Source organism: Eulemur rufifrons, chromosome 7, assembly GCF_041146395.1.
Source record: "Eulemur rufifrons isolate Redbay chromosome 7, OSU_ERuf_1, whole genome shotgun sequence".
Taxonomy (NCBI): Eukaryota; Metazoa; Chordata; class Mammalia; order Primates; family Lemuridae; genus Eulemur; species Eulemur rufifrons.
The window spans coordinates 250,232,184-250,246,256 of record NC_090989.1 but is presented as its reverse complement, the minus strand read 5'-3'; the positions used below and the strand labels follow the sequence as shown (position 1 = coordinate 250,246,256).

At 40.6% G+C, this 14,073-nt stretch overlaps 1 protein-coding gene across 2 annotated transcripts in view; it reads right to left on the bottom strand.

Annotated features, from left to right (window-relative positions):
* ACO1 (aconitase 1) overlaps positions 1-14,073 on the bottom strand; it is a 58,436-nt gene that overhangs the window by 20,783 nt on the left and 23,580 nt on the right. For both annotated transcript variants that reach the window (XM_069476507.1, XM_069476506.1), the window contains exons 5-9: positions 12,967-13,104; positions 4,273-4,342; positions 3,959-4,142; positions 3,300-3,439; positions 1,442-1,613 (exon numbers count right to left, since the gene is read on the bottom strand). In XM_069476507.1, coding sequence (XP_069332608.1) covers positions 1,442-1,613; positions 3,300-3,439; positions 3,959-4,142; positions 4,273-4,342; positions 12,967-13,104 — 704 coding nt within the window. The remainder of the gene's footprint in view (positions 1-1,441; positions 1,614-3,299; positions 3,440-3,958; positions 4,143-4,272; positions 4,343-12,966; positions 13,105-14,073) is intronic.

The following is a 14,073-nucleotide window of genomic DNA, read 5'->3' as shown; positions in this document are numbered from 1 at the left end:
CATCCCACGCCATGCTCTTCATAAGGACGAATGGGAGAAATTTCTCTTAGGGTTTGTATGAGAAAGGATTGGACGCTTCTTAAGTAGTATGTTTGTTTTAATTTAATAGAGTTTACAAATCTGGCACTGGATGAGCAGGAAGTCTAGTGGTCACCTCCAGCACCACAGAAACTCATCTTCCCTCTGGATACACCCTGCAGCTTTTCTCCCCGTACCAGTCACACACCCCGTCCCGCTGGAGCTGAGTTCCCCAACTGTCTATTCTGTTCTTTTAGTTCTACATCTTTTTCACTTCAAATCCTTTGGGGAACAAGGATGTATTAGTCAATTCCAACATACTTATATTTAATAAAAACATTTTTTAATAAAAACCTTTTTAAAAACAAACTTTTCTATCACAACCTTTACTATTTCCAGAGGAATTTTCTCAGGCTATGGGAGAAGACTTGGATTTATTTAGAGTCTGTAAGATTCTCACAAAACCCTTCCCATGGCTTGTCCTTTCTCTTAGACACCTGTTCAAATTTCACCTCCAGGGGTCCTTTGCTGACCTTCCTCTTATATAAGAAGCACTCCCAGGGTACTTCACCCCCCTCCCTGCTTACTTTTTCATTATCACACTTACGCGGCTGGCTGTTTACTTGCTCACTGTCTTTCTCCCTCACTGGAATGTAAACTCCATGGGGGCAGGGACTTTATTTATCTCATTCACTGCTGTATCTTTGGGAACTAGACCAGATATTGATAATTTGTTAAATGGATGACTGAATGAAAACTTAATATTTTTAAAATAAACTTGAGACAATTAAAAAAAAAGCTTTCTCAAAGTTAAAAGTCAAATTTCTAAACAAATCCATACAGAGTTAAAGAGATCTAAATGCCTTGACATGCTGTCCCTCATTTCACCTTTCGGACAGCCCCGCGAGGGCGCTGCAGAGTGCCATCCTGCTCGGAGCCCGGCAGCTGCAGGTGTGGATTCTGGCTCCGCTGTGTCTCAGTCTTGGGTGATACAACATTTCTCTTATCCTCAGTTTTCTCTGGTTAGTTAATTAGTTAATTAATCAATCAATGTATCTATCCTATAGATCTGTGAAGAGGATGACAGCAAATGCATATACACATGCCTGGTACACAGCAGGGTACCCCATACATAGCAGGTACCATTACTAAAATCACTTGTTTAATGTTGAAAAACTAGCAGTAGAAGATTACTATAAATATCCCGGCTTCTGGAGAGCCTGAGCTCTTTCTATTGGCCACACCATCTCTGTCTCATACCTCCTTAAATCCCAACAATCCATTTTGGCTCCATAGGGAGAAAAAAATTGTGCAACTCTAACCCACTGCATTCTGTTGGGCAGAGGCAGAAGGCAGTGCTCCGATTCTCAGTGTTTATGAAACTTTCACCAACAGCCTTCTGCTTTCATGGTCCTTTACTTACCTGTCTGCTCCAGGTACTTGATACTAACTTCATCAACTGGGAAAAAGGCGGCAGTTGCTCCATACTCTGGACACATGTTAGCAATTGTAGCTCGGTCAGCAATAGATAACTGGGCAACTCCTGGCCCGAAGAACTCAACAAATTTGCCCACTACTCCAACCTGGCGGAGGTGCTGAGTAGCAGAAACAACAGAAAAGCTTGAGATTTGACAGCCCATGTTTAAAATGCAGAATACTAGCTTGCAATTCTTATAAGACAGTCTTGTGAATAAACACAAACAATAAATTAGCCCAACATATTTTTGATTGCTTTAAAAAATAAAATTTAAAAAGCAATGCCAACTAAATGCAACATGGTATCCTGGAACAGAAAAGGGACATTACTGAAAGAAACTGGTGAAGTCTATAGTTTAGTTAAGAGTGCCATACCAATGTTAACTTCTTAGTTTTGATAAATGTGCCATGGTTATGTAAGATGCTAATATTATGGGAAGCTGGGAGAAAGATAACCAAAATTCTCTATACTACCTTTATACCAACTCTCCTATAAATTTAAGATTATGTCAAGGTTCTTATTTTAAAAAGAAAGAAAAAGCCCAAGAGAAATACAAATAACATTAAGAAAAGTTTTCAAAATGAGTAACACTCTCTTTCTCTTTCTAATGAGATCACTGGAAGTGCCTGTAAGTGCTAAATATTAAACTCTTTCAACCTAAATAACTTGCACTAAGAAAATGACTTGTTTGCACAGGTGAAATGAATAAAATTCATGCTACAGCTACAAGCCAAATGCAACCAAAAGGTCCCCGTGTCTGACTTGCCAGATCTTTTCCACACAAGCCACGAGCCAGGAGAGAGGCCCCAGTGACTGACTCAGCCCTGCATGAAGCCAGGCTCATGGGCTGTGGACAACCACATCGACAGGCTCTTTGGGTTAGAGGGAATTCTACCAAATTTTGTGAGCAAGTCCCACATCATTCCACATCCAAAAAAAGAGTGCTCGGACATCTGTGATAAGCGGTGTTTAAATAAATTCATTTCCAAATTCTACAAAGATTAAATCAAAGAGAAACTTATTTTGGCCTTTAACAATATAGTGTCCACGCAAAAGACCCTAAGCTTCCAAACTATCAAACCAAAAAAAAAATTATGTTTGTGGTAATAAAAAAACCACTGCTTTTCTAACAGTCTCTCAAAATGAAATGGCCTTTTTGCAAAACAAGCAAATCACACAAAAAAGATAATTTTCTAGCTAAAGAAAAAAACTATTATTTTACAGCTTGGAGAAACATCTGTTACAATAATGTAACTTATAATACAGAGTAGAGAATAAAAAAGGTCAAGCACTATTCATGAAACTAATTTGCTACTTACATATAAAGAGGAACTATGTAGAAAAAAATGTAGTAAAGGTATAAACATATGCATGGGAATGATTCTCTCAACCTCAGGATAGTGACTAGTTTTAGGAATGGGAAGTGTAATTAGTCAAAAACATTACATAGTAATATTTCTTTAAAAATATATAGAGAGCGCTCTGAAGCAAATATGGCAAAATGTCATCTGTTAAATCCAGGTGGTAGGTATATGAAAGCCATTTTAATTTCTGTGTATTTGCACTATTTCATCATTTTAAAAAAATTTTAAGAAAAAGATCTATGCAGCAACAGAAGAATAAAATGGACACAATTATCTAAACATAACCACAGAATACTCCCCTTATCTCATCTCCTTTTAAAATCATCAATGTAGTTAGTTTCCCCGCATTTCTAGAGCACAAGAGAGACTCCATTACTTATTTCCTCCCTGTTTGCCAGTGGGGCTTTCCCAGACCACAGAAGAGGCAGCACGTCAGTTACCTTGGTAATGGTGAGCACGATGTCAGTGGACGTTACCAGAGGGTGGGGCTTCCCCATCAGCATGTAGCCAACCACCTGGGGAAGCACCATGCTGATTGGCTGACCCAGCATGACAGCTTCGGCTTCGATACCACCCACACCTGCAATGGACGCACGACCAGAGTAATGCTTTCGTTATTCCTCCCTGTGTCTCTCAGATACAAATTCAGTGTCATTAACAGCTACAATGTTTAACTGGTACAGAGTGAAGCTATGTATCTAGAAAGAGCAGTTATTTTTTTCTCTATTTCCCTCTACAAAATATTTAACAAGTGTTTCTCCAAGTGTGGCCCCCCAAATACTTGTATCAAAATCCCCTCGGTGCCACACCCAAAGGAGGGCAGGCTTCGGGAGTCTCCCTGTGCAACAAACACCCCAGGCGATTTTCATTTATGCTAAATGTCCCTAGTCCCTTGTTCCAGTTCATTCTTCCAAATGTAATTATTGAGTACGTAAGTATAAAATGCTTTTTTGGGCACTGGAAAAGTAGCAGTGAATACAACAGACAAAAGTACCTCTCCAATACTTGGGGTCATGCAAAGTCATGCTACTGTGATGTAATGGCATCAAATATGCCCGAGAACAGCATATATGAAATAGAAACCTAGAAGAACACTCACCCCAACCAAGAACGCCCAAACCATCAATCATGGTAGTGTGCGAATCCGTGCCCACGAGGCTGTCTGGATAGTAATATCCATCCTGATCAAATACCACTCTTGCTAAATATTCCAAATTCACCTGGTGGATGATTCCTGAGCCAGGGGGAATAATCCGCATGTTGTGAAAAGCCTGGGAACCCCACTAGGATTGACAAATGGAAAGAACGCTATGAACACGTGAGGTACCTTTACTCAGCCCATCTCTTTGGCACCTCTCCCTTGAGCCCCACATACACAGAAAACCAAACAATGGAATCAAACTCTGCCCATACCTTTAAAAATTCAAATCTTTCTCTATTTCTTTCAAATTCCAGGTCTTGGTTCTTCTGTAAACTGTCTGCCCTGTCAGAGAGAAAAACTAAATGTACAAATTTTGAGGCTTAAAATGTTATTGGTTGGCCGGGTGCAGTGGCTCACACCTGTAATCCTAGCATTCAGGGAGGCCGAGGCGGGAGGATCACTTGAGGTCAGGAGTTAGAGACAAGCTTGGGCAAGAGTGAGATCCTGTCTCTACAAATAATAGAAAAAATAATTAGCTGGGTGACTGAAAATAGAAAAAAATAGCCGGGCCTGTAGTCCCAGCTACTCAGGAGGATCGCTTGAGCTCAGGCATTTGAGGTTGCTGTGAGCTAGGCTGACGCCATGGCCCTCTAGCCCGGGCAACAGAGCGAGGCTTTGTCGCAAAAAAAAAAAAAAAAAAAAAAAAAAGTTACTGGTCAAACTTATTGGTGATGAATAAACAAAGTGGTATTATGAATTTCATTCATGACTATTACAAGGTAGAAAAGGAGAGGTCACTAGTAAAAGTAAAAAGAATAATAACTGTTTGGAATTCAAGTTAAAACTAATCTAATCATAAAGTCTGATTCTCAGAAACAGACTCAAGGCATTTATATGACAATAGCAGCTGAGATGTTTAAAGACCCCTTGTGTCTGTGCCCCTTTCTCATCCATGACCTCATCATAACACCTCTCTGAGCTGTGTCTGGGCTGGCATTTTCACCTGTTTATGTCGGGAGAAGGGAAACCAGCAATGCCGAGAGGCTTAGTCATTTATAGAATCACAACCTCCTGTCAGACAGAGCCTTATGAGGAGGATGGTGCCACCCAAGAATGTCTGTAAACCACAGATTATATGCTGAGATTTACGCAGGTCATTCAGTCCATCAGGACAATGTGGGGAACCAAGAAGATTTTCCAGGATTTTTATATAAATTGCATTGTTTTGAGTCAAGGAAGAATAAGTCATAGTGACAAGTTTGCAGGTTTGGCACACAGAAGGTGCTCATAAATTGCATATCATAGGACTGAGTGAACACAGGAAAGGAGAGCAAAATTAACAGCTAAGATCAAAGTCAGACTTCATTCATTAATGATAGTTAACACTTACTGACATTATTAGGTAGCAGCCACTACTCTTAATGCTTTACATTAATTTTCTCATTTAGTCTTCATAATAACTCTTTGAGTTAGGCACAACTAATAGCCACATTTTTCAAATGAGGAAACAGACACAGAGAGGAGATTTAAAAATATGCTTAGTGCCACACAAGCTAGTAAATGGGAGAACTGAAAATGGAACCCAGGCAGTCTGACTCCAGAGTTCTCTCAATCCTTATGCCACACTCCCTCCCTGGAGCGGTAGTCACAGACAGACGGTGGCGGTGACAGTGGCAGTGCTGATAGCAACCACTAGCACAACAGCAGGAGCAGCAGGAGCTAGAGGGCAAGATTAGGCCATAGGCCCTTAGTGCTTTACACATGGGGACTCAGAAACTGTCACACCACCTCCTCCTGCAGAAAGGACTGTCATCCTCGGCACATAGCAGCAGCAGCTGAGGCACAGAAAGGTTAGAGAATTTGTCCGAAGTCAGACGACTGGTGAATCTTAGATCTGTTACCCGAACCTGGGTCTGACTGGCCCTGAGGTCTCTACCCTAACCACTGTCCTCCTCACCCACTCCCACCCTCCCTTCACTTATTCATCTACGAGCGCCTATCATGTGTGACGTGCTGGGAGTACCATGGGGCAGAAGCTGCGTGTTCACTGCCCACCTGGAGCTCAGAGCCTGGTGAGAGACACAGAGAAGCACCCAGGCAATCATAAACGAGAGTGATCATCAATGCCTAACGTGGGAAGCACAGGGTGCCATGGGAGCACTCAGAAAGGGCCATCAACTCAGACCAGGGCGTCCAGAATGCCTTCCAGAGGGAAACGACATCCGTGTAGTCTGCAGGACGACACAGGGAGTTGGCCAGAGAATGACGGGCAGGCATTCCCTGGGAAGAAACGGACTGGAAACCCGTAGTATTTACCGCACAACAAACATATTCAGTTACCACAGTGATCTTTTTTCTCTTTTTCTCTTTATGTGAACGTTCTCCAAGACAAGCATCAGTTTTTTTAATGGGATTGATTCCTGAAACCTTACAGCAGGGGGTTGGTTACAAACCATAGTCCATGGACCAAATTCAGTCCAATGCCAACATAGGCTTGGCCCTCAAGGGAAGAATGATTTTTACATTTTTAAAGGCTGGGGTAAAAAAAAAAGAATATGTGACAGAGATAGTATATGCCCAGCAAAGCCTAAAATGTTTACTATTGGCCCTTTACAGAAAAAGTCTGCTGATCCCTGAGAGAACAAATGTCTGTGAATGTGCATACATGGTAGAGGAAAGCAAAAGAAAGATAAACGGAAAGGAGAGACCCTGCTACAGCAGAACAAGGCAGGTCACCGGAGCAGACACCTGCCTCAGCAGACCTTCGGGACCCTCTGGACGAGCTGCAGCTATTCCTCAAGGCACTGTCTCCGCCTTCGTCTCAACATACGCTGGGGGCTCCATCCCTCTGGGCGGCCCCCTTCTCTTTGAGTCCAGGTCTACGTTTCGCATATATCCCGGGCATCTGCGTCAGAAATACCTCAGGCACCACAAACTGAACAGGTCCAACTCTAGTGTGTGGCCTGCCTTCCCAACATCTGTTCCTCTTCCCTGTCTGTCCATATCTCATCTAATGACCTCCTCTCCCACCACTCAGCCCTACAGCTATCAAAGCCTTTATTCCAGAAACAGCCTCCTAGAAACAGCCCTTTCAGTCGTTCAACCTACCTTTTGTGCTGTCACCTGTATCAGTTTTATAAAATACAGATCATCATGCACCAGCTTGAATCTGCCAATTATTTCCCGTTTTCTAACAAAGTACAAATTCCTTGTATTAAAAACCCAAGTCCTTCGATCTGACCTCAACCTTCCTTTTTAAACCTTCTCCTACCCTCCTGTCCAAACCCTCAGCTTCAGCCACACCGTAGCCCTAACTATCTCCCCCAAACCACACTTTCCTCGTGCCTTTGCACACTCTGTTCTGACTAAAGCACCTTTTCCAGCTCTTCTCTCCTTGGTAAACACGCGGCAGGATCCAGAACAGGCGATGCTCCTTGGAGAGCCTCCGACCCCTCAGGTCAGGACGATTCACCTCCGTCTCTAGGTGCCCACACTTACCAGCTGTATGGAAGTTGTGTGTTCACTAATCTTTCCCTTCTTCTCAGCCTGTTTCTTGAGTAAATACTGTCATGTAATGGGTCTGTTATATGGATTTAATTAAAAAAAAAAAAAAAAAAAAAGGCCAGGCGCAGTGGCTCACGCCTGTAATCCTAGCACTCTGAGAGGCCGAGGCGGGCGGACTGTTTGAGCTCAGGAGTTTGAGACCAGCCTGAGCAAGAGCGAGACCTCGTCTCTACTAAAAATAGAAAGAAATTAGCTGGACAACTAAAAATATATAGAAAAATTGGGCATGGTGGCATATGCCTGTAGTCCCAGCTACTCGGGAGGCTGAGGTAAGAAGATCGCTTGAGCCCAGGAGTTTGAGGTTGCTGTGAGCTAGGCTGATGCCATGGCACTCTAGCCCGGGCAACAGAGTGAGACTCTGACTCAAAAAAAAATAATAAATAAAAAATAAAAGGGCAGGTATCTCTGACCATGATTCCTAACAAACACAGGTGAGATTCTTAACCACATGTGGCCCCTGCTCTGGCGCCCCCCACCTCTTCTGCTATCCTTTGAGCACTTCTGGGCTTCTGGTCATTGTCCCTGGTTCTCTTCCCTCCAGCACCAGAGGACGTCAGAGCTTCTCAGAGCAGAAGCAGGACCGGACAGGGAATGTTTACCCCAGAAAATGCTGGGGACATCAGTTTGACCGAAGCAACATATTCACAGAAGCAGAAGCTAGAAATGCTTGGGCTGTTTCATGATATAGTAATTCCAGGCAAAATTTGAGAATTACATTTAATGAAGCTCCAGAAATTCACAACTTACAGAGGAATTAGTTTTCACACTCATTAAATCTGGTCAGAAATTGTTATGAAATTCTTGTTGGGAGAAAAAAGTTATTTCTGAGATAACTTTGTAAAATATTACAATAATAATGTGTTAATTGGATCCTTAATTCCTAAAGATCGTATGAGACCAATTAGTATTATTCAAACCAGGCAGAAAGCTTAGAAATATTTCACTGAGAAATTTACTGCTCTACCACCACCCCTTATCCAGTTTTTCTAGCTCATTCCTGGAAATAGAGCTGGAAAGAAGCCCACAGCATACAGTTCCACAAGGGTTGAGACATACCACATTTAGTGCCTTACAAAAATGAGGAAAGAGACCCACAGGTCAAATTGCAAAACCACAACTCAAGAAACAAAAACATCACCATTGAAAACACGTCTAACAGAAATGTTCTCTGATTTTATATATATATATATATACACACACACACACACACACACACACACTAGATTTGGATATCAATCTGGGTCAAAGTTCACCCGAGGATTCTGTTGTTTTCATAATAACGTTTTCAATACTACAGTGTAAATGAAAAAGGTCTAAAAACAATTGAAACCAGAGTTGATGAAAGTCAAGGTCTAAAGGGAAAAAACAAAAGAAAATTACTGTGAACTTGGTGATGACCCAGATGCATTAATAGCCATGAGCTCTTTGAATTTTGAGTCAATAGACTTTAGACATGAAAACAATTACAATTCTGTCTCCATCAGTACTTTCCCCTTCCAGGTCAACACAATGAAGGTAAACTGATCAACATAAATGAAAGTCTCCAACAAAAATGAAGTTGGGCATGATTTTTGAAGCTACCTTTATAACTTCTGAACATTTTACACACATATTTTTAAGTCTTCCTTTTGAAACTAAAACATTGAGTTCATGCTATTTAGAACAAAAATGCAGGCGTGGAGGCAGGGCGGTTGAGGGGGTAGAGGGACACGTTGCCTAAGAATGGTTCAGAGTCCAAAGGAAAGGCAAGAGTTGGCAACTATCCAGACTGTCAGTTCAGGGGACAAAGTAGATTTCTCTTTATGCTGAATTTATCTGGTTTGGATATTGGCAATATTAACTTGAGATGGAAAATTTTCTAAATTTCTTTTGAGGTTATATGGAAACCAGTTAAATCCCCAAGGAGGCAAATAAAGGTGTTTTTGTGTCCTTTTGAGTAGTTTGTTCCATATTCTTCAATGACTTTTACTTATAAAAATATTAGCTTCTTATTATAAAAATAAAGACCAGTTATAATCCCAGAGATAACTGCTTAAGCATTTTGGCACCTCTTTCCAATCTTTTAATCCCTGCATAATTTTCCATTTTGCTGAGATCACTCTATATACGTACTGTAGGGCCTAGCTCACTGAGCTATAATGTGAGCATGTTCCAAGTGTTATTAAGTACTTTGTAAATAAAACTGTAAAGGTTACCTAATAATTCACTGTACGGACATACCATAATTTAATGAATAATTTTCCTTTCTTGGACATTGAAATGTTTCTAGGTTTTCATTTATAAATAATACTCTAATGATTTATGTATTATTTTTACTTATGATACTTTTATTTATAACAATAAATAATACTTTAATCCCCATTAAGCTTTTTCTGAACTTCAACTGTCTATTAAGGGTATGCTGGGAAGTAGAAATTCCAGGACAAAGGATATAGAAACTTCTAAGGCCTCTCTCTCTCTATAGATGTATCTAGATACATATATATATATCTATATATAAATATTGCTGTCATCACTTCTAATTTACAGTGCCATCAATACTGTGTATCTCCCTTATAACTTTCATAGTTAATGTTTAATTTCTAATCTTAACTGTGTTGATAAGGGAAAGTGGTATCTCAAATATTTTATTTTTATTGTTTATAAGATTGAATGAAAAGGTTTTATATACTGTTTACTACCATTTGCATTTCCTTTTATTGTGAAATGTCCACTTTCCTTTGTTCATTTATCTGAAGGGACTTACTATTTTTCTAAATAGATCACACACATTCTTATATGAATATATTAAGGATAATTGACACTTTGTCATATTTGTTTAAATATTTTTCAAGTCATTTCCTCTTAACGTTGACGTCATTATCTACTTTTTTCCTTTTTTTTCTTGTTTCATTCATTGCTTCTAAATTTAGGAAGGTCTTCTCAAGACATTTGATACATAAATACCTCAGTTTTCTTCTAAAAGTTTTGAACATTTATGCTTTAATTTATTTGAACTGCTCCTTGCACTAAATAATTAATTTTCCCAGCATTGTATGTGGAAAAGTTATTTCCTTTTCCACTGATAGTTGATAACAATTTTTACGTAATCACACTTCTAGGTTAGGATACTAGCCTTTTAACAGTACCTGACTGCCCTCCCTGTATCCAAACCCTCGTTGTGTAATCTTGCAGTTATTTCTACAAAAGATGGACTGTAATCCCCACGCCAACTCTGGGCTCAACCATGTGGCTTGCTTTGATCAATGGCACTGTGAACAGAAGTGACTCTGTGCTGGCCCTCGGCTCCGCCTTAGAGATACTGTGTGTTTCCACTTGTCCTCCTGAGCCTCTGGGATCACCAGATAGCTGCTTTCTCCCTCAGCCTGAGCCCCAAAAGCAGCACAAATGGAACAGAGTGCCCTGGCTGTCCCGCAGATGCATGGTGCAGTGTAAGCAGCCAACCAGCTACTGCAGCATAAGGCAGAGCTGCCCAACTGTGCTCACCTAGGTCAGCGGACCTCCCAGCCAACCTGCAGAAGAAATCAGTTCTTATTCTTGACTGCCACTCGGGTTATCTGTTACACGGCTACAGCTGATTTTTACACCAACCATCACACTGAAATCTTTATGGTTTTGGCTGGTACAAACTCTCCGCCATTTGGAGAAAAGGACAGATGGCAGAGTTTCTTCTAACTTCGTTCCCATTTGTCTATACCATTTTGGCTCAAAGGGCAAAGGCGATGGTTTCCTTTCTCTCAAGTTTAACTTCATCAGGTGCTCTTCTGGGCCTTAGCACTTCACTAAGTGCTTCTCTTGGATTCTACTGTAGCACATTTTAGCATTTTATGTCTTTTTGTTTATCTTACAGGGGACTGGGAATGCATAACAATGTTAATATACTGATGCCATTTTAACCCAAAGATCCACTCCCAACCCTTCTAATTTAAAGCAAAGGCTTTTGGACAATGAGATTTAAGGATAAAAACTCATTAAAATAAACTGAGTCAGGAAAATTGACCATTATTCTGTTACTACTCGATTTTTTCTTTTTTCTTTTAGAGATAGCCTCTTTCTTGCTCTGTTGCTCAGGATGCAGTGCTGTGGCATGATCATACCTCACTGTAACCTGGAACTCCTATGCTCTAGCAATCCTCCTGCCACAGCCTCCTGAGCAGCTAGGAATACAGGTATGCACCACCACACCCAGTTACTTTTTTTGTTTTTTGTAGAGTCAAGGTCTCACTGTGTTGCCCAGGCTGGTCTCAAACTCCTGGTCTCAAGTGATCCTCCTGCCAAACTGCTGGGATTACAGGCTTGAACCACCACACCCAGCCCTATTTGACCCTTAGTCTCACAGAATTTAGAAAGTCATCTGTTCATTGGGCCAGGGTTACAAATGTTACATTTATTTTGCTTAAGGAGTACTTATGTTCAAAGTTTGTTAAGAGGCCAGGCCTAAGTTGCTAGTTGGCAACTACATACTCACATGTTTAATTTTCTTTTCTGTAAAAGGTTTTCTTTAATAAGACATTTTAATATGCACACCTTTGGATGCCAAGGGTGAAGGGATAGATAAAAAGAGAAATCCAACTATCCTCAGAGATTTAGTTTTTCCCTCTTCTAAAGGTGTTAAGGCCACCTAAACTTGGATTCTCATTTACCAAGATTCTCACTTAGCTCAAGGCTAATTTCAAGGTTACTCGGTTTGGTGTATTAAGTGCCCATTTACATGCTCAGCTCTTGCATTCGGGGAGCTGACATTCTACTCATAAGGCAGCTCAAGTGACAACTTCCCTTCAAGGACTACAGGCCCGCTGCAGACCGTAAGTCTTAGTCTTCTAGCAAACTAAAGAACAGGCAGCCTGAAAGGCTGGGGAGTGAGGAATTCCTAACAGAAGAGGATTTAGCTGGCCTGGAAGGACAGGGAGGATTTTGGTAGGAAAAGAGAGGATATTCCAAACAACAGAAGGAGGAAAAAAAGGAAAAGAAAGGGAGAGGCATTATAGAAACCCATGTGGAGAGGCAGAGATTGCTAGACATGAAACAGTTACTTAGCATCAAAAAAGCAATAAGGTTCCAGTGAATGAAAAAAACCCAAATTCTTTTAAAGTCAAACACGTTTGAATTGACAACCTCTCGGAGTAAAGAGGGGGGGTGTGTGTGTGTGTGTGTGTGTTGCTGCTCCTACCCAAGAAGTAAACATATTAAAAAAAAAAAAAGACTTTAAAAAAGTCATCCCCCCCCAAAAAAAATATTCACTGGAAAATCTATATTAAGTTTGAGTTTTCCCGAAGATATCTTTTAAAGATTTTCTTCTTTTATTTAAATACATATAAATATTTAAAAAAAAAAAAAAAAAGACTTGTATTCCAAGGTTTTGTACAAAGCAGAAAACCCAGGAATTCATTTTAAACTCTCACCTTCTACTGAAATCAACCTGGATGGAATGATCAATTACAAGATCAGCAGGACAGACAGGGTTTATTTTCTCTGGATCTCCTCTTAACTTTTTCACAGCATCACGCATCGCAGCAAAGTCCACCACAGCTGGTACACCCCTGAAAAAAGAAAGAGAATTAAGAGAAATTAAGCCTTAAACGAGTATAATTCGATTTTTCAGCTTTTGCTTCCATTGATAACATCACCAAGGGACTATCTCATCAGAGGAGCTAACAATGGGTGACTTAGAAAAGTGAAAGTTTCTAAGTACATTTCCTTGAACAGAAATCACATAAGTAGTAAGTACCATGACTGAATAGTATCTCTATATACAATTTTATCACTGTATTAAATTTAATGACAACTATGGTCTAAACAGAGGAACAATGGCAAAGCTGGCACTTAACAAACTCTGGAACTCTTAGTGCCGCGACTACTTCCCATTCACATGGTGAGTTGATGAAGACCTGGACAAGACATTCAGATCACACCTTCAACTTCACACCAAATTTCAAAGAATGGAAATTCAGAAAAGTAGGCTGTGAATTTAATTTATGTTAAGTGCTGCTTATTATCGTAAAAGTATAAAATTTGTGTTATCTTCCTCTAGAAAAACAAAATTGGGTCTCTAGAAGGAATAAAATAACATCATTTAAAAATGGAAAGATAGTGTACCTCAAAAAAGAGGCCAGGGTGGGGAGCAAGAATTCCTAGGAACAGCAGGATATGAGCTGAGACCTAAGGGTAACTGTGTGACCTTGTGAACTACTATCTCCCCGCTGCAGACAGCCGGTCAGTGTTTCAACTGCAGCTGTTTGAAACCTGGTTCCCTGGGCCATAAGACCCGGGGGAGTAAAAATTCCAAGATAGTTCTGTTCTATGCTCTTTCTTTCACCTTTCCTTAGGATACTCATGACTAGGACCTTCAAGACCAAGGACAATGACCTTTGCCATCGGAAAAGATGTGGTGACTACACACCCCAGTTTGACTGAGATAATCCTACGTTACCCTTGCTGCCAGGGGCAATGGCCCCCTTTTGCTTTCAAAAGTGTCTGGAGATGGGTGATAAATAATACAGTCACAGTAG